At 36.9% G+C, this 24,514-nt stretch overlaps 1 protein-coding gene across 1 annotated transcript in view; it reads left to right on the top strand.

Moving 5' to 3' along the window:
• Positions 1-24,514, top strand: part of UNC13C (unc-13 homolog C) — a gene marked incomplete at both ends in the record, with an annotated part of 469,864 nt that overhangs the window by 234,160 nt on the left and 211,190 nt on the right. Inside the window, one exon of the mRNA XM_080707444.1 lies at positions 21,500-21,633. Within this exon, the coding sequence (XP_080563570.1) occupies positions 21,500-21,633 (134 nt within the window). The remainder of the gene's footprint in view (positions 1-21,499; positions 21,634-24,514) is intronic.

Genomic DNA, 24,514 nt, shown 5'->3' with positions numbered 1-24,514 from the left:
TCTCAAAAGTGCTGGTAACACGCTTGCTTATCTGGTGGTTGGATTCTCACTGATCAGTAGTTGTGTGAATTAGGAAACCATAAATGGATCTACTTGTCCTCTGCTGGAGCCACTACTGGCTGGACATAAATACAGTTGAACTGGGCCATAACTACTGTGCAAGCCACTGCATTTCCTTATATCAAACTGATGCTAGCCTGGTGTCTGAGATAGTAGCTTTTGTGGGGTGCAGATAATTGAGCCCTGAGTTGGCATAACTCCACTGCCATTCTCATTTAACACCTTTTTCCTCTTTTCTTTTATCTTCAAATGACATTCTATTCAGTAGTTTAAACCACACTCTTTGATCGGCAAAGCCTCACAGCTTGGTCACCAGCCTGGGCTGTTCGCCTGGTCTCAGTCTTTTCCTGTACCCAGTCTGTTTCCAACTCCGTTCTTACCCCTATACCACTCTCTCCCTTCTGGCCAGCTTGTCATCTTCACAAACTAAGTTCATTATATCACTGAAAGTCTACCCCTTATCTTTACATTACCTCGGGAAGAGGTGTTTCCCAGATGACTACCCACAGGTTGGTGCTGAAAATAGCCTTCCTTTTTAACCCTTTTATTGAAATATGAGTGTTGACATATAAAAATTACATAATTAATATACACAAGTCAATGAATCTGGGGATAAGTATACACTCGTGAATCCATTCCCACCACCAAGGACTTAAACATACCCCACACCTTCCAAAGTTTTCTTTCTCTGTGTCCACATCTACTTGCCTTGTGTTTTTTATATAGCCTTTGCATTCATTGCCTAAGGATTTGGGAGTGCGTGAAAGTCCATGTTTATTTACAGCTTTATATATTAGATAGGAATTCTGAAAGGTTCAGTCTTTATGATGGAAGAGTCTGAGTCTTCCTAATTAATTCTAATGACAAATTTCATAGGTTTTTCTACCTGCCTTGCTTTACTTCCTCCAAAAAAAATTGCCTCTGAAAACAATATTATTTTGTTAATTTAAAGATATATAATTCCATAACAATATCAAATTCAGTCACTAAGCCAAGAAGGAGGGTAGGGGGAGGGAATGAGGTGGGAATTGGGGAAGGGATAAATCAGTGATGTGTGCATGTATGCCTCTACCATCTTGTATCACATTAAGATGTATGACTATAATACACCAATAAAAAATTAAAAATTAGCCGGGCGTGGTGGCGCACACTTGTAATCCCCGCGCTTGGGAGGCGGAGACAGGAGGATCGCGCAGGCTCAAAGCCAGCCTCGCTGGCTTAAGAGACCCTGTTTCTAAATTAAAAATATAAAATAGGTCTGGGAGTGTAGCCCGGAGAAGGGTTTACAAGAATCCAGTACCACCATTTTTTTAAAAAAAATTAAAAATTAAGAAACAAATATGCTTTATTGGTTAATAAACCTCTTCAGTTATGCTCTCATTCTGGAGATTCAGAACTTGAACCAAATATCTTATACAACTGTAAAAATATTATAGATTTTATATACATATGTATGTACATATATTCAATTATGTATATAATATATATAGTCAGTTTCCCATCTTGGAATTACTTAAAATTAGCCTTCCTGATCTGCAACATTCTGAAGCGACGTATTCTAGGAAACATGATTGTCTCATTGTGCTACGGCCTACTTTTATTAATGCCTCCATTTAAAATTAAATGTCTCTCCCTCAGATGGAAGGCTTTACTTTTATTTTAAAACCATCTGTTTATTACGATTATTCCATTATTTAGAATTAATTGCTGATGTTTCATCTGCATGTGATTTTGATGATGCATATTTACCTGCTATACAACAGATTTTGTTCCATAACATTTGGCACAATGTTATAAAGAAGCTGGCAGCTTAGGTACTTGGGTTCAGCCCGCTCAGATTTCCCTTATGGCTTTACAGATGTGAATTTTAATCCTGCTTTGTATTTTGCCTGAGATTCATTTTTCTAGCCCAATTTCAGATCATCAGGATCTGAAATATTCTTGTCACAAACCACTTCATTATATTTATTTATATGCACAGGAACACCCACGCACACATACATGCACACATGCACCTGTGCCTGGTACATTTAACACACCATCGTTCATCATTATTTTGATAACTTCAGCCTACAAGGTTTATATAAAAATATGCTATTATTTTAATCATATTTCTGATAATAGTTGTTTTACTTGGGATACTGCCTGTAATTGATAAAATCAGGGTTTGCTAGGAGAAACAAATCTGACCTATTGATGGGAAGAGGAAGTTTCTCAGTATTATTTTCATTAAACGTCATCATAGCTATGAATGGTGTTTTATTATTTAAATAATAAACCTGAACACTCACAGATAATTTACAGAAAATCCACAGACGATAAATTCCTCCTTTTTCCTGAAAAATGTCTAACCGGTCTTTAAATTATATTTGGATAGCTCCCATTTATATTCATAGAATATAACTAGTTATCCAGTGGTTGTGTAGCACCGTGTCCTGGCTACACACACAGTAGAGTACAAGCCCTGATACCGGTTAGGTCAGGAATTATTAAACCCTAGCACCACTGTCTTCTCACAGCAAGCCTGGCAGGCTCTCAACAAGCCCTAGAGAACAAAAGTGACCTCAGAATTCCTGGAATTTAATTGTGCATAAGAAGGGCTATTAATGACAACTCTTTATAAATTTGAATCTATCTGTATTAAAATTATTTCTCAGAAGCTATCAGAACAGGAGCTACCGACTAAACCTAAGACCTCTGCCAACACCCACATGGCCTGTAGGCCAGGTGTCAGGTCTTCCCTTCTGTGGCCCACGGTTTCCTCGTGCCTTCCCTCTGCCCATAGAGCCCTCCTTACGTGTGTATTCATGAGAGAAAGCTCAGCTTCAATGCCACCGTTTCTAATTATTTGTGGGCATTAACAGTAAATAAGTTCTCCCCATTCTAAATTTCCTGTTTGGAAATTTGTTCAATTTGTATTTATTTCTTTACTTCTTATTATTATTGTATTCACATCATTGCGTTTATTCTCCCCTGGAAGAGAGAACCTGAGTCTGCTTCCTCTTTTAGATCCCTTTTTCAGTCTGCTCACACACAGTGCCTTACACACGGCATCTGTTCAGTAAATACTAGATAGGAAAAATGAATTAAAAGCAAGTCTTTAAGTATATCTGGAGGAGAAACAAATGACTCAACAAACTACATGACCAAAACCATTTTTATTGCCTTCTTCATTCTGAAACGTATTTTAGCACCTAGCCTCAGTTAAAGTTAAGGCACGCGTGCTCAGGTTGTGGCCTGAGTCAAGTCAACTAAGCAATTTTCTGTGGTGATGGAAATGTTTTATACTATATTGTTCAGTACCATAGTCACCAGCCACAGGAAGCTAGTAGCGCTACAATTGATGTTACAGAAATTGAAAGAGTTAACTAATTTTGTTTATATTTAGTTTAAGCTTAGTTGGACCGTGTACTACCTGCCAGCATATTGGAACACAGCTCTGAAACTGAGAGCAACTGGCATTGACTCTGTGCTGAAAAACTTTAGCTGGGCCAAGATGAAGATCTAATAGCACCGAACGCTCAGAGCCATAAAGTGCCTGGTACACGGTCGACCCTTAAATTCTGCAATGAAGGATATTCGGTGTGCTTCATCCTCGTCCCAGACTTGCATTTCAGTGACTGATCACCAGTTGCTTATGACTGCCTATTTTCCTTATGGTTTCAGGCTCATGCCAAGCTATTGATGGCACTGGGGTGCCATGACTGGCTATTCAAAACCCAGGTTATCTATGGAATAGATTGTTCACAGATCTAATGAAAATCCTTTCCTCTGTTGTAAAGCCATCATAGGAATCAAATGTGTTTCCTTTTATACCTTCCCTTTCCCTTAGTAGATACTTAAAAAAATACAATTCCTTCTTTCCAAAATGGTGATGCTCATACCTAATTTATATTAATTTTCTTAAGAACTGTTTAAACAGTGCTTGCTCTATTCTTGGTATTTGCACTAAATTCAGAGATTTCATTCAGCAAAGGAGATTTGTACTTATATTTTACATAATGTGCCCGAATATATAATCAAATATGTGATTGTAATGTCTATTATGACAGAAAAGCTCTTTGTTTTAGTAACTGAAACAAGGTTAACACTCATTAAGTGAAAATTTTAGTGTTCAGTATTATCCTTTTTATTATTGTTAATGCTATGAATCCATTTCATAAAATCCAGAGAATGAATAAATTAGCATGACATTACAGTGTTAAATAACTGTAAATTCATTTTATCCAAGTTTGTTGATAAAGGAAGGACTATTAGAATACCTGCTCCATCCAGGTGAGCTGATGCATGCCTGTAATCCCAGTACTTTGGAGACTGAAACAGGAGGATCACAGGTCCAAGGAAAGCCTCAGCAAGTAGTTAGATTCTCATCAGTGTAGTCAAGTCCTGTTTCAAAATAAAAATAAGAAATAGGCCTGGGGTTATAGAGTAGAATAGAATACCCCTGGATTCAATCCCCAGTACCAAACACACACACACACACACACACACACACACACACACACATTATCAGCTCCATAAGGTATTATAAAGTCTTCCAGAATTACACATTAAGGAAAAAACAAATTATCTCTGTTTATCCTCAAAAAATAAAATTTAACATTCCTATGTTTTATAACCATGAGTGAATTAAAAAATAGATTTTTTTGGTTAATGGATTGGTAGCTACAGAATTGTTGAATTTTGATTACTGACAGACACTAATTAAATGATAGAATATTCTATTTTAATTCCATTTAAACACTAGTAGTTTTGAACTGCAATTATTTGGGATATGCTTAAAGAAATTTTCCCCTTTAGCGGAAATATTGCCTTTGCTGAAGCCCCTTTTTCTTCTTACTTCTTATTGTAATGTGGCATAACAGCCACATATACAATTACACTGGCAATTGACTATTTAGATCACTGTTCCCAATGCAACACTAAACTCGTAAGTAATGACTCCGTAAGAAAGAAACCATACCTTTAAAAATATGGACCACAAATTTTACATCTCACCAATGAACTGGTAGATCCAGAAGGAAATTCTAGATGGTGCTGTTTGCCATAAAATTAGAGATATGATGTTAAGAACCACCTTCCTTTTGGTTACTTACAGAGTAGTTTGCCAAGTTTGAAGGGTCTTTAATTTCCCTTTTGTGTTCTTTATCACAGTTTTATTGATTTGGATTTCACCAATGGATGAACAAACAATGAGGGAAAGTGGCAGCTCGGGTTACTCACGTGCCTAAAGGGGCCAGGAGTGCTGTCGAGCATGAGATAAAGAGGAGAACCCAGGCATGTGAGGACCCTTCTGTGCTCTTCTAGTCCTTCCGTTTACTTTTTACATGTTTTAATGAAAAGGAAAGTCAGCTGTATCGAAATCTCTGGTTAGTCAGAGACTCTGTTAGTGTTGACTACATATTCTGCTTGTGTTTCTGAGGGTGGTAAGAGATCAGGGGGGACAGTTGTTTTTTTTTATTCTTATGAGCTCATTTGTTATACCTAATTTCACTTGGTGAGCCTGTCTGTGCCTTCAGAACTAATATGACACTGCTAGAGAGCTACCCCTGGCATGTATGTCTACAACACTTAATGTTTCCTGAGGGTTTTCGTGAGCTCTCTCACAGCTCTCTCTATGCAGAGGTAGAAAAATAATTCCAATGTAATGACTTGTTATACCTACTCAGTAAGCCTCAGAAGTGAGCCGATGGATATCCAATCTATGGATTGATCTTATTTAGGGTATCTATGAAGGACTGAAAAACATTTGAGGAAAGCAAAATTCCCTGGGCTATCTTTGCAAACTATCTCTGATAGAAATTTTGGAAATTTGAATTATCAAGTGACTTAGTTCACTGTAAAAAAAAAAAAAAATCCAGAAGTCCCTCATCATGAAATACTGACCATTTAAGTATAGAGTTTGCTTACTCATCATTAAGCCTAGAGAAAAATAGAAATTAAAATCCTTTTTTCTTTCTCCTTATTTCTTCTTTATTTTAATTTGTATTTATTTATTTATTTATTTATTTATTTATTTATTTATTTTGAAACTGGGTCTCATTATGTAGTCCAGGCTGGGCTTAAACTCATAAACTCCAGTGATCCTCTGACCTCAAACTTCCTAGTAGCTGGAACTACAGCCATGCTTCAGTCTACTTTGTTTAGGATTTGAAATCTTTAAGGCCATTTTTAATTTTAAAATGCTGTGACCATGAGCAATCTGACTTATATCATGACACGATTACGTCTACCACTTCCTCAAGTGTCAACTCACATCAAATTGCTGTTGCCTACATCTTGGTTTTCAGTCTACTTTTGGCAAAACAGGACTATGATATTTTATAGATGATTATTCTAATTTCTAACCTGACATCATGTTATGTTTTTATTTCTAAATTTCAAGCCAGCTCTTCAATTACTTACAGAATTCTGGCTCTTTGGCCTTTAGTAAATCTCAAAGCACCTACATTTCTCATGATATAAGCATTTAAATTTCTTATTGATATAAGAAAACTAATTTTTTTATCCAACTAAATTATAATTAAAATTAGAATATCATTCCTCATTAAAATGTAAATTTTAGTAATTTTTACTTAAAGAAAAATTTAATTGATAAATGTTTAGTATTTATCATGTACACAACATGATTTTTTGAAGTATATGTGCTTGTATAATGATAAAATCTATTTAACATACAAATTACCTCACATAGTTATGATTTTGATCCTTTTTAAAAATTATTTTTGTGGTGTTAGGGATTTGACCTAGAGCCTTCTCTCAGTTACAATTTTTATAGTGACAATACCATAAAGTTACTCTCTTAGCATTTTTAAATATATAATACATTATTATTAACTATAGTCATCATTTCATACAATAGGTTTCTTGAACTAATTTCTCCTAAATGAAATTTTGCAACTTTTTTTAGCTTTTTATTGGTGCCTTGTAGTCATACATCTTAATGGATGACAAGATGGTGGAGGCATACATGCACACATCGCCCAATTAGCCCTTCCCCAATTCCCTCCCAATATCTCTCTAATTCACCCTACAAAACACCCCAGTCCCTGGTATAAACCATCCAACATTTTGATTATATGCTATCATCAGTTTTTAGATTCAATATATGAGTAAGGTTATTCAGTATTTGTCTTTCTGTAAGCAAGTGGTCATTTGACATAGTTGAAATTATTACTAAGCACTGTACCAATATGGGTGAGCCTGAAAGGCATTACATTAAGTGAAATAACCTAGGCACAGGAGGATCAATGCCGTAGTTCCCTTACATAGGGAGTGTAAAAAATCACATTTATAGAAACAGAATAAAATGGTGGTAACTCAGAGTGGTAGAGGGATTGGGGAGGCATTTGTCAAAGGACACAAAATTTCAGCTAGAGAAAAGGCAACTTTTGAACAGAGTTCTACTGTGCACTGTGTGATATATACTATACCAATGCTTATATGTTTGAAAATTGCTGAGAGTGGATTTTCAGTGTTCTCACCACAAAAGTTAAAAATAAAAATTATTTAGGAAGCCAGGAGTGGCGGTACATGCTTGTAATCCCAGTACTCGGAAGGCTGAAACAGGAAGGTTGTGTGTTTGAGGCCAGCCGTAGCAAGGTACCAAGACTCTCAGTAACATAGGAGACCCTGTTTAAAACAAAAGTAAAAATAAAAAGGACCAGGTGTGTTGCTCAGAGATTGAATGCCCCTGGGTTCAATTCTCAGTATAATATATACACATATATGCATATACATATATATAATATATGTGTGAGCATATACACATATATGCATATACATATATGTGTGTATGTGTTAATGAACATGTTAAATGGCTTGATTTAACCATTACACAGTATATAGCATCATATTTCATACATTTCTATGATTTATACTTAAATGTAATGGTAATATGTCTTATCAGTGGACTTGCCTGTTTTTTTTCTATTCTCTACTAATAATACAAAGCTAACCAATTTACTTTTTCTTAAAAATCTCACTTTATTTTTTATGGTACTGGGGTTCCTGGAAACCCTTCTACCTCCAGGATATACTCCCAGACCTGTTTTTATATTTTTATTTTGAAGCAGGGTCTCTTAAGCCAGCGCGGCTGGCTTCGAACCTGCGCGATCCTCCTGTCTCCGCCTCCCAAGCGTGGGGATTACAAGCGTGCGCCACCACGCCCGGCTTGTTCTTTGTATTGTGGAAAACAATAAAAATAAGTAAAAATAGACAATATTTGTTTTTAAAAATGGCAGTGAAATAAACTCCAAAGCACATGTAACCAGGATTACAAAGAAGTCACCCCAATAGCACGTGTTTCCCAGAAATAATCATTCTTGTGAAACTGGCATCAAGGATCCCTTGCTTTTCATTGTAATTCTACCACTTATAAATATTTCTCTATATAGTGTATTGCAAGTTTTATTTTGAAACTGATATAATTGGGATCATACTGAATTTATTTTTCCGCATCATGTTCTTTGACCCCGTCATCATGCAGCTGAGATTCTTCCTGCTGCTGTTTGCTACCGTTTGTCTTGGTTTGGGTTCCCTGGAGATGGAGTGCAGGATGAACCACTGCATGCAAGAGGGCCAGGAAGCCGATTCGTCCAATAAATCTGTGCAGTGGTGGAACCATTCTGTACCTGCTCTGCCTAACAGGCTAGCTGCAGCTGCCAGCCGCATGGAGAATACAGTCCTCAAATGAACTCAGTTTAAGAGTAAATTTAAATATCTACATGTAGCTAGTGGACTGCATTTTTTGACAACAGCTCTAGAGACGTGTGTCTGTAGGAAAGCAGAGAAACAGCATCTGGCAGAGGGGTAGCTGACTCAGCCCACCCTATAGGAATATCTGTAGCTGGGATGGCCCTTCAGTGTTGTCCCCAGCTGAGGGAAAGTAATCAGACTTTACATCACAGCGTCAGCCAGTTACTGGTGCTGACTCGTTAGGCAAGTCAGTGCCCTTGCCTCTGAACGATTTTCAATGAAGATTACAACAGTAAGATGCTGGCAGCCAGTGTTCCTGTATGAAGGGAATGATGCCAGGCACAGAGCAGAGCACCACAAAACCAGCCACACACTGGCCATGCATGCTCACTGCATTGTAGGAATCCCATTACACGAGTAACCTACAACTTACCAATCTATAGATGATGGAGAGTTGGGGTATTTACAGTTTGGAGAGTTGTAGGTATGGTACAGTGTTTCTCCAAAGAGTCCTCAATAGGTTTGCTGGAGAATAAATGCAAAAGTCTTTCTAGAGTATATGCATGGAAGTGAAATTACAAGGATATGTGCAAATTGACTTCACTAAATAATAGTAGGCTGTTTTCCACAGTGGTTTTATATTTTATATATTCTAGCCATATATTCAATATCTCAGTTATTTCAGTTGAAATATTTTTTCAGAATTTCTGATCCAGCATGCAGAATATAATTACTGGGTTTTTTATATCATTTTCCCCTGGAGTAAGGTTTACTTTTTGTTGTGTTTTGAGGTATTAGGGATGGAACCCAGGACTTCGGGCATTTAAGGCATACACTCTACCACTGAGCTACATCTGCTAGCTCCCTGAGTAAAGTTTTACATACATTTTACCCTTCATCATTTCCCAGGATAAAATAATCTTAAATAATCCCTAGTGGAGACAGGCGTGGTGGTGCACACTTGTAATCCCAGCTTTCGGGAGGCTGAGACAGGAATATCATGGTTCGCGGACAGCCTCAGCTACTTAGTGAGTATTTTGCAACTCGCTGAGACCCTATTTCAAAATAAAGACTAAAAAATAGGTCTGGGGTGTAGCTCGGAGGTAGAATGCCCTGGGTTCCACCCCCAGTACTACAAATCATCATCATCATCATCATCATCATCATCATCATCATCATCATCCCTAGTGAGTCATGGCCTGTGTAATGCTTTTCCCTTGCGTGAGAAGACATCTTGTGACTTGCCTCTGGCCAGTAGAACAAAATAAAGTTGCATTGGCCGGGCATGGTGGTGCACGCTTGTAATCCCCGCGACTAGGAGGCTGAGACAGGAGGATCGCGCAGGTTCAAATCCAGCCTCAGCTACTTAGTGAGGCTCTCAGCAACTTAGTGAGACCCTGTTTCCAAATAAAATATAAAAATGGGTCTGAGAGTATAGCCTGGAGGTAGAAAGCCTCTGGGTTCCACCCCCAGTACCACCAAAAATAAATAAATAAATAAATAAATAAATAAATAAATAAATAAATAAATATAAAGTTACATAAAGTGCTTGAGGTCGCGCCAAAGCAGCGTACATGGAAACACCCAGAGATGGACTACAATCAGGTGGACTGATGGGATGGGATATTGTCATGGCACATGCAACAGATTCCCTATTCCAAGTAAACACTTCTAGAATCAGGTCCATTTTATCTATGGTTTTGTGATCTTAAGCATGGGGCCAAGATGGGGGTGTTTTCACATAGCAAACTGGAAGAAAAGACAACATAGGCTAGAGTACTTATGCTCACACTCTATTGGCTGGAACTCAGTATATTTCTATAACTACCTGCAGAGGGGCTAGAAAATGCAATCCTGGTTTTTATTGCTATGTAACAAACAATATCAAATCTCAGCAACTGGAAAATATCAATATTTTATTTTACTCATGAATGTGTATTTGCCTACCAGGTAGAGCCACATGAGATGGCTTATTCTTCAGCACTAGCGGAAGACACTCACCTAGGATAGGAGCGTCTATTTCCAAGGTAGCTTGAATGGCATGGCTTGTACATTGGTGACAGCAATCTAGCAGCTCAGCTAAAACTGTTGTTTCCAGGTCTTGGCTCACTTCTATGTAGGTCTCTCTTTAAACTCCTTAAGTTTCTTCTTAGAGCAAAATGCCCTCACTTACCCCAACCCCACAAAATCCTGATCCTATTACAGCATTAGGATCATACTTGAGGTTCAAGATCTCTCTAAACAGATCCGGATAGGGATGGATTCTGTGTGTGGTGTCTCAGATAGGTTCTGTTGATCGGAGTACCTGATAATTTAGAGACAAGTTTCCTTTAGAACTTTAGTGTCAAACCCAATATAAAGTGATGTGACAGAAATAAGAAAACTTATTAGAAATAAGATGATAGTAGGCATTCTCGCTCCAACATGGAGGGAACGGGAGCCATACAACAAATCCTTGTCCTCAGAAATTCTGCCATCTTGCCAGGCGTGGGGGCACACGCTTGTAATCCCTGCGCTTGGGAGGCTGAGACAGGAGGATCGCACAGGTTCGAAGCCAGCCTCAGCTACTTAGGCTCTCAGCAACTTAGTGAGACCCTGTTTCCAAATAAAATAGAAAATAGGTCTGGGAGTATAGCCCGGAGGTAGAAAGCCTCTGGGTTCCACCAAAAAAAAAAAAAAAAAAAAAAAGAAAGAAAGAAATTCTGCCATCTAGCCAGGAGTGTATTCAGAAGATGGTTCTCCTTGACGTTTGGCTCTGTTCTCTAGGCTCTTGTTTTTAACCTTGAGTCACCCACTCTATCCCAGGAGAAATGGCTCATAATTATAGCTGAGTACCCTATTCACCTCTTTAGACCCCAAAGATGTTTATAGAGTCAAAGGTTTCTATTTTATACTGAATTAATTCATTTAAGTCCTAATTTGATATTTTTATTTCAAATTATCTGCAGACATTTCACTATATAAAAGCAACACCCATATTTATATATTTTTATATTTATATTTTTTTCTGAGGGCCTCTGCCTTAGACTAAAAGGTACAGGGCTGTGTGACATTGTACTTACGAGTCTTATAAACCCTACCAGATACATCTTAAATATTCATGAACCTCCCAGAAACCTTCCTTTGAACTCAGATATCTTACAAGGTCTTACAGCCACACAAATACAGCACCAAAGGATTTGATATGTTTCCTATAGAGCCTTGCCTTCTGAAGAAATTGTGATGAGAAAATATAAATTCCGAACCCTCCCAAATCCGGCCACCATTTTATTCCTCTGAATTCTGCTTAGAAAATGATTATTGAAGTCTCCCTGAAGTTGTCCCTTATTCTACAAAACTATGAGAAACCCAGTGGCACTTTCTGCCAAACTCACATGACAGGTTGTGCTTTGCGCACTTATTACAGGTGGTAGTGTTGGCAATTTTTAATTTTTTTTTTTTTTTGGTAGTACTGGGGTTCCTGAAAACCCTTCTACCTCTGGGCTACACTCCCAGACCTATTTCATATTTTTATTTGGAAACAGGGTCTCTGAAGCCAGCGCGGCTGGCTCTGAACCTGCGCGATCCTCCTGTCTCCGCCTCCCAAGCAGGGGGGGGGGGGGATTACAAGCGTGCGCCACCACGCCCAGCTTAGTGTTGCCAAATTCACCTCATTATATAACAGGCATCAGCTTTTATCGAGCCTAAAAACAAATGTCTCCACTGTTCTTTAAGCTCTCGCCAATAGGTCTCCTGATTTCACTAAGAATCTCCTTGAAACCCTTTGAGCTTCTGCTCAGCACCACTAAGGTTCAAAACAGTGCCACCGGTTTTAGGATTTGATTACACGAATGCCCCACTTCCAGGGTCAAATTCTGCTCTAGTCATCTGTCAAGTAGCAAACCACCCTACTACATAATGATTTCAAGTGGTAACTGTTGTTAGATCTGCTTACAGACATACAGTTTGGGAAGGGTGTGTGGTCAGGGTCACCTCCGCTCCATGCGGCTCCACTGCTATGGCTGAAATGCAGCTAGAAGACCTAGTGCCACTAGGGCCACTCAGATGGGCAGCAGGTGGCACTGGCAGGTGGCTGGGAACTCCATGGATCTGACTTAAAGGTTCGGAATACCTGACCTCTTCCCAGGACTGCTTGGGTCTCATCCAGCATACGGCTGGATGGTAAGGGCAAATGTTCTCAGGCCTCTTTCGTAAGGGCACTAATCTCATTTATTGGGTTTGTCCTCATGATATAATCACCTCTCCAAGGCCCCATATCTTAATCCTACTGCATTGTGATTAAGGAATAATATATGAATGGGGGTACAAGCAAACATTCAGACATTGATGCTTGTGAATTATATTTTCATCACTGTTAATTTACTTACGAGCACATGAGCATAGAAATATGTATTAAAAATAAACTCAGAGAGCTGTAGACAACTTTTAGGTAAAATATAGAGAATTCTTACATAGCACTTTTTGACCATGCATAGGGTGCTTTATCTCTAAGTGCCTTTGAGCAGGGGATAATAACATTTTGAAACATCTAATAAAAAATTTTCTGTTGAGTTAAATGTTCTCTAAATGAAAAATTTACTCACGAATATTTTCTTGATTGCAGAAGACAAATCCAATTTGCCTTTTAATCTTTTAAAACGTTTGAAGTCAGCTATCATATACCTCTCAGGTTTGCTATCTTTAGTCTAAGCACTACCAGTTCTTTTAAAGATGTAATATCTTAAATAGAAAATAAATGCCAAGCAGATGTGATCTGTTGTATCTTTCTATTTTAATCTAAGTTTGCTTTTGCTTTATTTAAAGAGAAAAAGCAAGCCATTCATTAATACATGAAAAATAGTAATGATTTTTATTCAGGAAAGTTTCACATGCATCCCTTTGAATACTAATAAAAGCATATCAATTAGGTAGAGTATATGGCCAAAGTTTAATTATATGAGTATATATCTATTATGATAACAAATATATAGTATTAAAACATTCTGAAAAGAAAAATATATATTTCTACTGTGATGAAATAAATATTTGTACAGATGCAGTGACATGCCACCTGTAACCACAGTACTTGGGAGGCTTCAACAAGAGAATCACAGATTTGAGGCCAGCTGCAGCAACTTAGCTATATCTCGGCAACTTAGGAAAATCCTGTTTCAAGATTTTAAAAAATGTTTCTAAAGCCTGCAGGTATAGTTCAAAGGTAGAATTTGCCAGGGTTCAATTTCCAGTATCAAAAACATTTTTTTATTCTACAAATATACTTGCTAGAATTTTATAGACATAGAATTAAGTGTGGGGGAGACATAGGAGGTGCCCATGCATATATTAGTATGAGTAATGCAAAATTTGAAGAAATTAATTTCTTGTCCAAATTTATATAATAAGATAGTTATAAACTGAGGCCAGACTATAAATTTCTGACTCCATTGTTATACTATGCTGTTACGTAATTTGTATCTTCATAAGTCTGGGTTCAGGCCTGGAGTGGTTTCACTAGCTTGTGATCCCAGCACTTGGGAAGCTGAGACAGGGGGCTTGCCAGCTCATGGCCATCCTCAGCAACTTTTAAGGCTTTCTGCAACTTAGTGAGACCCTGTTTCAAAATGGAGAATAAAATAGAGCTGGAGATATAGCTTGGAGGTAGAATACCTGTGGGTTCAATCACTAGTACCACACCCAAAAAAAGTCTGGGTTCATTATTGTGATATAGTTATGTAAAAATTACTTACCCAAATATACCTTATTTAAAGTCAAGGAACAATTTAGAGTTGTTAAAAGCTACTTTGAGTATCAAAACACTTTGAAATGCAATTTGGGCAATGTATCAGGAAACTTCTCAATTTTTTATTATTATTATTATTATTATTATTATTATTATTAGTGGTACTAGGGATGGAACCCAGAGGCAATATACCTCCAAGTTATACTCTCAGCCAAATTTTATTTTTATTTGGAAACAGGGTCTCACTAAGTTGCTGAGGCTGGCTTTGAACCTGCAGTCCTCCTGTCTCAGCCTCCCAAGTACTGGGATTACAGGTGTACACCACCATGCCTGGCTCACTTCTGAATTATTGAAGCTGAAAAGACCTAATGAAAAATGTTGAATATTTTTCTGTAAAAAAAAAGTAAAATTCTCTCACCAGATCTATGTATTTTTAGTTTTGAATAATACTTTTATTTAAGGCTGTCCTCTGCTCATTTTTATCTCCACGAATAACAATTTATTTGAGAATACCAGTAATTTCCTACTGTTACTTTAAATAGTATTTTTTACAAAAGGATATGGCACTAGACTTTATCAACAGCTAAAAGGGATACCATATAAATATCCAGTAATATTCTTTACTGCCTCTTAAAATTAAAGGACAGTGTGTAGTTGGAATTGGTCGAATATAATGGTAAAACCGAAGCCTTTTAATATCATGTCAGAATGCAAAATTTAACAAGCCTATGACTGCTATTGGCATCCAGGAGAAATTATTTCATTCTTCTTCCTAAAAAAGTGAGACCTATTTTTACCTGATTTACCTACAAATTGGTAGTGTACTCTTTCTATGAACATAAGGACTTCATAAGAGCAGTACTGAATATCTAGGTCTACATTCCTAGGTGCTATTTCCATTTATCCTGATTTATCAGGTCTGCAAAAGGGCTTCGAAGATGAACTATACTCCTAGCAAATAACCCAAGTGATTCTGATGTAGATGAGCCAGGCATCAGCCTTAATTAAAAACTAATAATCCATCAGTAGCAGCTTCAAATACAGTACCAAATCTCACTCCTCAGTATTTTCTTTTAGATTCTCTGTACAAGTTGCAATTTATATTTCACAAGTTATTTTTAGTATGGATTTTTAAAGCCAGTTATATAAAGCCAGTCCTCAGTGGCACACACCCGTAGTTCCAGTATTTGAAACGTGGACATGGCCAGCCTCTGCAACTTGATGACATGCTTAGAAACTTACTGGGGCTCTGATGCAAAGTAAAAACTGAAAATGGCTGGGGTGCAGCTCAGAGGTAGACATCCCAGCTTCAATCTCCAATCTGAAAGACAGATGAGAAGAGAAGATTGGAACTGTGTCTCTGCCCCAGCAAAACTCAGAAAGTTTAAGGGACCAGTGCTTTATCTATATAAAAAGAAACTAACATTTATTCACTGGACCAGAATGCTAATAGCTATCCATTAAGATCCAGCCAATTAGAGAGTTCAGGAACTGAGCCCCATTCAGTCTAGCTTCCCGTATCCCTCCCATTCACAAGCAATGTTAAGTGAATTATCACGTGTCCCTAAAATTCAGTGGATGGAGAAAACAACTTTGACAGTGGCATTAAAGATTGATAGTAGAAGAAACATCTGAGGTAGGTTGATAAAAGCTGAAAAAAATTCATCTTAGAGAAGTTGCAAATGGTCGAAGAAAGAGATGGAATAAATCTTGCCAAAGTTAAAAAAATAAAATGAAGAAATATTGGCTCCATCTTTAAAAGTATGTCCAAGTGAAAACAAAAGTCTTATCTCTTTTTTAAATTAAGTTCTTGCCACTATCACTTTTGACAAAGATTCAGAGGCAGGGAGGGAGGTGACCCCCAAGGAGGCCACAAGGATAAGGCGATGGAGGTTGTGAGCGTGGAGAGTCTGGGAGTCAGGCAAATAGATGTGCAGCATCCTTTGTGATTGGCTTGAGGTGCGTGTGGCTTTCACTGGTTGGTCCTGATTTTGAAATGAGAGCAAAATGTAAAGAGCTGGGGGCCCCTGACCGAATCCTGACCATTCTTGGGTCAGTCGCCACATAGGCTATAGTTTGCCTTAACGGGCTAAATGCTGCAAAGATGCTGGGTCAGTACCATCATAGAGAGTCTAGCCAGTGTCAGTCCAATCATGTTTCAAGGTCAAGAGGCTTTTTCTTTATAAATTGAACTTGGAATGAGTTGAAAAGATGTCTGCCTCTGTTGCTGCTTTTGGAGATAGTGAAAGTGTGGCTAGGTAGTAAGGGGAAGGCAGTGGTGTCTGGAACACAGAAACAAGAAGAGTTGTTTGAGTGATGTCAAGAAGGCCCAGCAGTTTGTCTTAAAATAGGGAAAGGCACTTAGCGGAATTCTCTCCCTCAGTCCTGTTTAGGTCGAGGAGGATAAATGCCTCCCTTTTCTTAGCTGATAAACTTCCACATTGATCTTCATGAGGATCTTAGATCCCCTGAGAACCTGAAACTTTATGTTCTGCCTATTTCAATAACGACAGTTTCTATTTTTAACCTACAAAGGGCTAGGTCTGAGATTTCCTTATCTCAGAAGTATGAGAAAGCAAACCAACTCAGGATCAGAAGTTGCAAACACATTCTGTAAAATCTATATAGTTAATAGTTGCATATCAATTTATCTTGCCACATGTTTATTATATTTTACAACTCATCTCCTTTTAAATATTTAAGCCCATCTCCTCTGTCTCATTTTATTTCCATTTTATCCATGCTGTCCTTATTTTTCAAATTCTTGGTGTCAGTAAGCCTCACTGCCAAGACCTTTCATCATTGATTCCGTATCTTGCACTAAAGCCATCTCATTATTCACATTGCCATATTCAAAAAGTCCGTCAGTTCTCTTCACATACTCCGGCTTCATCATACCTGGAGGGTTATTTCCCTGGTCTTTCCTCGACCTTGGCTCCGGGGCACTTTATTGATCTCTGTTCTTGCCTCCTTCCCCATAGCTGGAATGCTTAAATGCAAATGTCCTCTTGACCACAACCTCATGGCTTCTGCCCTCTTCCTCCTGATTCTTCTGATTCTACTTCTCTGCCTGCCTTTGATTTCTTTTCTCCTTCTTCCAGACCATATATTTTTCCAGCCCTTCAACCCTTCTTATCAAATACTTGAATCTCTTTCTCCTTGTCCGCTGCCATCAGGTGCTCTAGTATAAATCCCACTCCTCTATTCCTTAGTTCTAGATCCAGGACTCGAAAAATGATGATGGTTCAGAGTAGTATAATGGTACCTAACTTTACTGAAGCTCTCAAGCTACCCGGGAGTGCCCCCGTGGGTCCAAATCAAAGCTCTCTATCATTTGTTTGCAGATGCCGTTTCAGACCTTTACTATTACCCCAGTACTGTACCGTATTCACCATTTTTTCTCAAAATGAAATGCCTCGCTGTCCTCTCTCACAATCAACAGACTTACCTGCAAGACTCTATCACCTGACTCAGAGAGGAAGCCAGGTTCCTCATTACAACTGAAGGCCATGCCTCTTCCATATGCTCTGGGTCCTTTTCTTTCTTGTTTCAGCAGAAGCCTCTCTTCTATCACTTCTGTCTTTTATAGAATTTTGGTGATGTTAATGAAATACAGTTTGTCAAAGGCTGGGTATTTTGTTTGCTTTGTTTTGCTTTTGTGTTACAGATATTTAACCTATGGGCATTCCGCTGCAGCTACACCACCAGTCCTATTTTATTTATTGTGTTTTTGAAACAGGGTCTCATTAATTTGCTAAGGGCCTCCTTAAATTGCTGAGGCTGGCCTTGAAACCACAATCCTCCTGTCTCGGCTTCCCAGGTACTGAGATTATAGGTGTCCCCTGTTTTCAAAGACTGTTTTCATCTATCTTGTTAGTAGTTCTTCAAATACTAATTGGCATGTGCTATTGCTTTCAAATTGCTCATCATCATACTTTTCCCCCTCTAACCCTACCCAATCAGCTACTTAGACAAGCTATTTCACAGTTATATTCTCGTTGAACAAATGTATGAAATGCCACAGAGATATTTTATGCCAACTTTTTTTTTTTTTCAGTGGTGGTGGTACTGGGGTTCCTGGAAGCCCTTCTACCTCCAGGCTGTACTCTCAGACCTATTTTATATTTTTATTTTTATTTGGAAACAGGGTCTCTTAAGCCAGCATGGCTGGCTTCAAACCTGTGCGATCCTCCTGTCTCTGCCTCCCAAGCGCAGGGATTACAAGCTTGCCCACCACGCCCGGCTTATGCAAACTTTTAAAGTATTATGTATGTCCCGCTAACATAGAAGACATCATCCATTACTTTATCAATAGTCTTTGCTTTTATTGGTTCTATTTTTTTTATCTCTACCCGATGGGGGTTATGCTTGTATTTTCATATTTGATATTATAAGAGTGTAGTTCAAATCACATCGGCTTGTAGAGAATTATCCTTTTGAACATGATCATTGAACGTTTTCGTCAACTGCTCCTAAACCCTGGTAAGTTTCTGCTTTCGTAAAGTCCTCTCCACTTTATCCCATCACAGACTTTCTTTCAAGTCTACTGAAAAAATAATTCTAGTCACTATTATAATAATCATGATCATTTCCGCTAATCTACTAACTATATTTTATAAATAAATTATAAACTTTGTTGTATGAATGAGTCTGTCATTGCTTATTTATGATAAATAATACAAGACATTTTCAATAAATATGAATATACTTATTATTAGCATCCCTAAATTGCTCTTAAACTATATTACTTTAACTTTTACAATCATAAGACCAAATAGTAGGTTTTCAGGCTGTATTACTAAGATGCTACTTAGAAAAGTTTAATTTTTGAAAAAATGAGTAAAGATTATAATAAACTTGGTTGTACCCCTTCTTTTTAAGCATGCAGCTTGTCTACTAAAAAGCCTGATTTATGCTACTGTAATGTGCAGTGTATAAAATAAATGATTCAGCATCCACTTTGGTTTACTGTGATATACAGTATTTGCTGCATAAAGCTGCACCATCAATAATCCTCTGGTGTCATAAAAAAGTGGTGGAAGTACAATGTGTAACACCTAAGGAACTTTGGAATTAATGCATAGCCAATGTCTTCTCTCTTTCTTCCTTTGCATATCAACCTTTGCAGGATAATGATGAGTGGTGCAATATTCGACATATCATTTATAATAATTTTTTATTTAATTACACTACTTAAAATATGTAAGACACATTGGCCATGTACACATCATGGTGATTAATGAAACCATCCCAATGTAGCCCACAGTGGCATCAGAACAAATTTTACCTACAGCTTTCACAACACATCAGATTGTCCAGATTTCTAATTATATCATAGAAAGAGAAATAAATCTATTTGATTTAATATAATGAGTCAAAAATTTTATTTGGGGCAGTAATAAACTTCTGTCCACAAAATAAAGATAAATTTTGATTTAAGAATCTAACTTGAAAGTTAAACAAGCTGGATATTTATAATTCTGCCTTTTTATTCCTAAAGATCTACTGATACACCTTGATAAACCTCAAGACTTAAAGAAAAAAGCCTAACAAAGAGTTTCATTTGGTTCTTAGGGATCAGATATACAAAGTTCTTAAGACTCCGAAGATTGCTTACAGTTTATTCTGGCTATTTGATATAATTTATGCTGGTCACTAATTTTTTGATCATTTTAATTTAGCTCTACAAGTTTTAACATCTTTTGTGTTTTTGAGATAAAGGTAAATCAGTAGTTCTTGGGAGCACCCTAGAGAAATATATGTCCCTAAAGGTACATTATAGCCTGTGTGTGGAGGTCTCTAATAATAAGTGAATGCATGGTGGGGCTATATTTTAGCTTAAATGAGGACAATAATAGGGTGATGACTCATCCAAATATAGTTGAGTGTCTTGGTCAATGGTGGAAAATATACATAAACAACTATTCAGTGCAGGGTGGCTGATCTTCTGGTCATGGCTGAAGACAAGGTAGTTAGATAGGAGAATAGATTGGGTCATATAAACTCTAATACACAATTGAATCAGAGTCTTTTTGTCTTGAGACACAAATTGAAGTTTTCATATACCCTGGATCTATAGGCTTGCAAATGATCTAGCAGATATAGTCACAGAAGCCATATGCCTCCCAGCTATTGGTATATTCTAGTGGAAATTATCTCTGCCTATATTTTTGCCTAATTTACAAAAGCCAATGTTTAAAAAGTGCTCTAAGAGAAATACTAGCCAACATAAATACCCCAAATAATTTATCTACATGTTGGAAGGAATTGTAGATGTCAAGCACAAAATTTACATATGAAACATTCAAGAATGTTATTGAATTCTGTTGGTGTCAAAATAGATTATACGAGGTCGCATTCTTTTTTTCTAGAGGTGAACGTTAAAACATGCAGGCAGAGAAGAAAATTTAGAAGAATTTAAATATTATTTAGATAAGGAGAAAAAAATAAAAGCATAAATTTACAATATTTACTCAGCTGGATAAATTTGTGGGCACACTGAGGAAGTTCCAGACAGTTATAGAAAGGTATATACTATGACATTTTGTAGTACTGTTTTTGTAACCAGACAACTCTGGTTTCTGAACACTTACTACTAGCATCATTTTAAACAAAATATTTAGGCTTGGTATAATACACACACACACACACACACACACACACACACACACATTACTTTTATGCACACAAAGTTCAATCAATGTGGAAGATGCTACCTTAAGGAGATAAATTCTACAACAGTAATAAGATGAATGGTAGTGGCCATCCATTCCAGAACCAAATAAAAGCACAATGGTTGCCAAAACAAAACAAAAGAGTGATTAAAAACACAAGCCTAGACACTGAGTTTGGCCTATAAGATTCCATTCGATGAAGAAACGGAGCCTTAGGATAACTTTTGCTCACGTGATCAAAGAGTTTTTTTTGAATCGCTTTTCTCTGGTCCTTCCTTTTGACAGTAATACCTAACTAAAGTCATCCCTTTTAAACTTTTATTTTACATGTTGTGTACCTTGTGAGCAGAGTAAAAAACAGGATATTCCTCGAGAAGATCAGGGACCAACCACCAAGAATTTGGATTTTTGGCCCCAATTGATTACACTGATGATCACTATTATTGATGAAGATAAAACTGCCTACACACCTGTGCTGAATCAGTAAGTACACTGTTTTGGAAGTAAATAAATTTTATTCTACCAAAGTTTTAAAATACATCTCTTAAGCACAGATTATACTCTGATGACTGTGACAAAAATTACAATACATAAAACAGAATGTTTTTCTGCATTACTAGGAAACAGCATTTAAGCTATTGGGAATGTTTGGTTGGATTTCCACAGAGTATGGTTGTTTGGAAATAGAGACAAATATTTCTCAAGATTTGATTTTTATTCAGTGTAAAAAGTTTTCTCTTTCTTTTAGTTCTGTTAATAACTATCTTAGTATTTCAAAAAGTCCATTCTCTCCAGAACTAAAAAAGAGCATAGAAGAGCTAGTACTGACTCTATTATTAGCCATATCCCATTATGACTTTTTAATTACAAATATTTGTCAAAATACTTTCAAAATAGTTGTGTACACTGGATATAACAAAGTTCACTCTATATTTAATAGAAAAACTCTACTTTTTTCAAATTGCAACGTAGTCTATGCCCAGATGGATTAAATTCACAGCTATTCTTGAAGAGTTGTTAATTATCTTCCCAAAACACCACTAGCTATGAGACCATGGCAGATTGTCTAATTTGTCTTGGTCTCAGTTTTCTCCTATGGAAAATAAGGATATATTACTAGATGACTTCTAAGATCCAATTCCATTTTAATGGTGCACATGACTAATCTGGAGCAGTAGAGTGGGTATCCTGACACAGGGGTAAGATATTAAATGATTTTGGGGGGAAAATAGTCCCATCTTTTATATGTAACCACTATACCATAAACTCTGCCTTTCTCTTTCTTATTTTCTCTCCATATCTAATTTCTGTACTCACATTTTCCTCCCGATGGCCATAGTTTCTCCCAACTGTCAGCTGTGGATATTTCACTTGTCTTTTTCTCTACTATTAGGACTAGGTAAATTCTCTTAACCCATGGCATTTCTTATCACATCATGGGTCCTGAGAAGAATTGTGTCTTAAAAGTCTCCGGCATCTTTGTGAAATAGATTTATTTTCTCGTTCACTCTTCGAACATTTCTGAAGGACAGAGTAGCTTATCTAAAGATTGGAAGAGCAATAATTTATTTCATAACTGTGCACTTGGACTGGGGTAGGCCAACTGATACATGGCTATTGAATAAAAACAAACATTTGTTGAAAGATTCAAATTAAAATTACTTGATTGCATTAATACTATATAGATTCAGTAAGAATATAGAAGTTATGTGACTTTACAAAGCATATTATATAGTTAGATGTGCTCTAAGAATATTTGAAAGTGTTTTGCTTAATGAAGAGCATTCAGCTTTATTTTGGTGAAATCATCTAAATATTGAGGTGTGGTCTTGGTGGCTGATGTTATATTTGTATAATTTGTTGAGATTTTTATTCACATTTGCTTTATTTGCACAATGAACTATTACATTGAACTTTATTAATCATCTCACTGGTTACTTAGGCTAGTGTACTGTTTTACAAAAAAAATCTAGTCTTCCAAAGGATCTTGTGGGCTATTAGTTGAGTTTTCAAATCTGAGCCTTCTTCTAAATTTAAAGTCAGAAAATTTGAAGTTTACAACATTAATAGAATCCTTCATGTACACTAACATCTAAGAGCACAGACCAATTTGTGAGGTTGTCAGGCTAAAACAATTGTTTTATTATAGAATACAATAGCAAGTAATGAATGATTTAAAAATATAGCACACAATTTTTTTCAGTGTAGTCCAGAATTATTGGTTTTATAAATAATTTATTGAATGAATTTTTATTATCATGACTGAGAAATTTAAGTTTTTTGCTAATTTAAATTTTATAACAATTTATAGTAATTGTGGAATGTCAAAATGAAGGAAATAATTTTTTATTTTGTTTACAAGTGTATCAAGTCATATATGTTGGTTGAATAACTGAATAAATAATTACATATAAGTCAGTATCTGTTTTCTCTGCTCCCACTGCACGTTTTCTCTGCTCCTACTGCACTGATTAAGTAATAGAATAGAGTTTTTATTTGAGAATTATTTTCTTGACTTTTAGATTCTATTTTTATGAGCTGGGCATGGTAGCTCATGCCTGTAATCCCAGTACTTGGGAAGCTATATAGTAAAATAACAGGTTGATGGCCAGCCTTGGGAATTTAGCAAGACCCTCCACAACTTAGTAAGACACTATTTTAAATTGGCCTCTCAAGACTTAATGGTAAAATTGGTTCTCATAATTATTATTCTTTACATTTTGAATGAAATCAAAATAATATGTGATAATGATCAAAATTTCTGAAGGAAGAAAACAGAAACTTCTTTAAGAATGGCCATAAAATTAAGAAAAGAAATTTTGCTATTTCTCTGAAAATAAAATACAATAAAATAAGGTTGGAGTGTAGCTTAGAGGTAGAATACTTTTGGGTTCAATCTCCAGCACCACACAAATAAATTTTTTTATGAAATGGCTTGATTCTTTTCAGTTGTTTAAAGTTGATTTTCTATAATATGTTCTTGAACATGTTCCAATCACTCTCATTTGCTCTGTGACTGATAGTAATGATGTCCGTTTACAGCCCTGCTTTTTGGTCTCCTTTAATAACTGGGAGTCTGGCCTGATGTCTTTCTCTGTGCAGATGTTTAATGCCACTGAAACCCTTCTTGCTGTAAGCCTGGATTTCTGAGTCTCTCTAGCCTCAGCAGGCAACCATTATCAATGAGGCTGGATCTAGTTTTAAGCGCAGGTCTCCACAATTTCCATTGATGCTGAGCCCAAGCTCTCCCTGCCTGCATAGATGGTGGGTGCCTCGGGGCCAAACCTACCGTATGTGTAGGATTCCTCTTTCTCCACAGCTGGAGATGGGTTATACTGACTTCTCCCCATTCACCATGATTGAG

Source organism: Muscardinus avellanarius (genome assembly GCF_963383645.1).
Source record: "Muscardinus avellanarius genome assembly, chromosome: 12".
NCBI lineage: Eukaryota > Metazoa > Chordata > Mammalia > Rodentia > Gliridae > Muscardinus > Muscardinus avellanarius.
The sequence above is the reverse complement of the archived record's forward strand: the minus strand, read 5'-3'. Positions and strand labels throughout refer to the sequence as shown.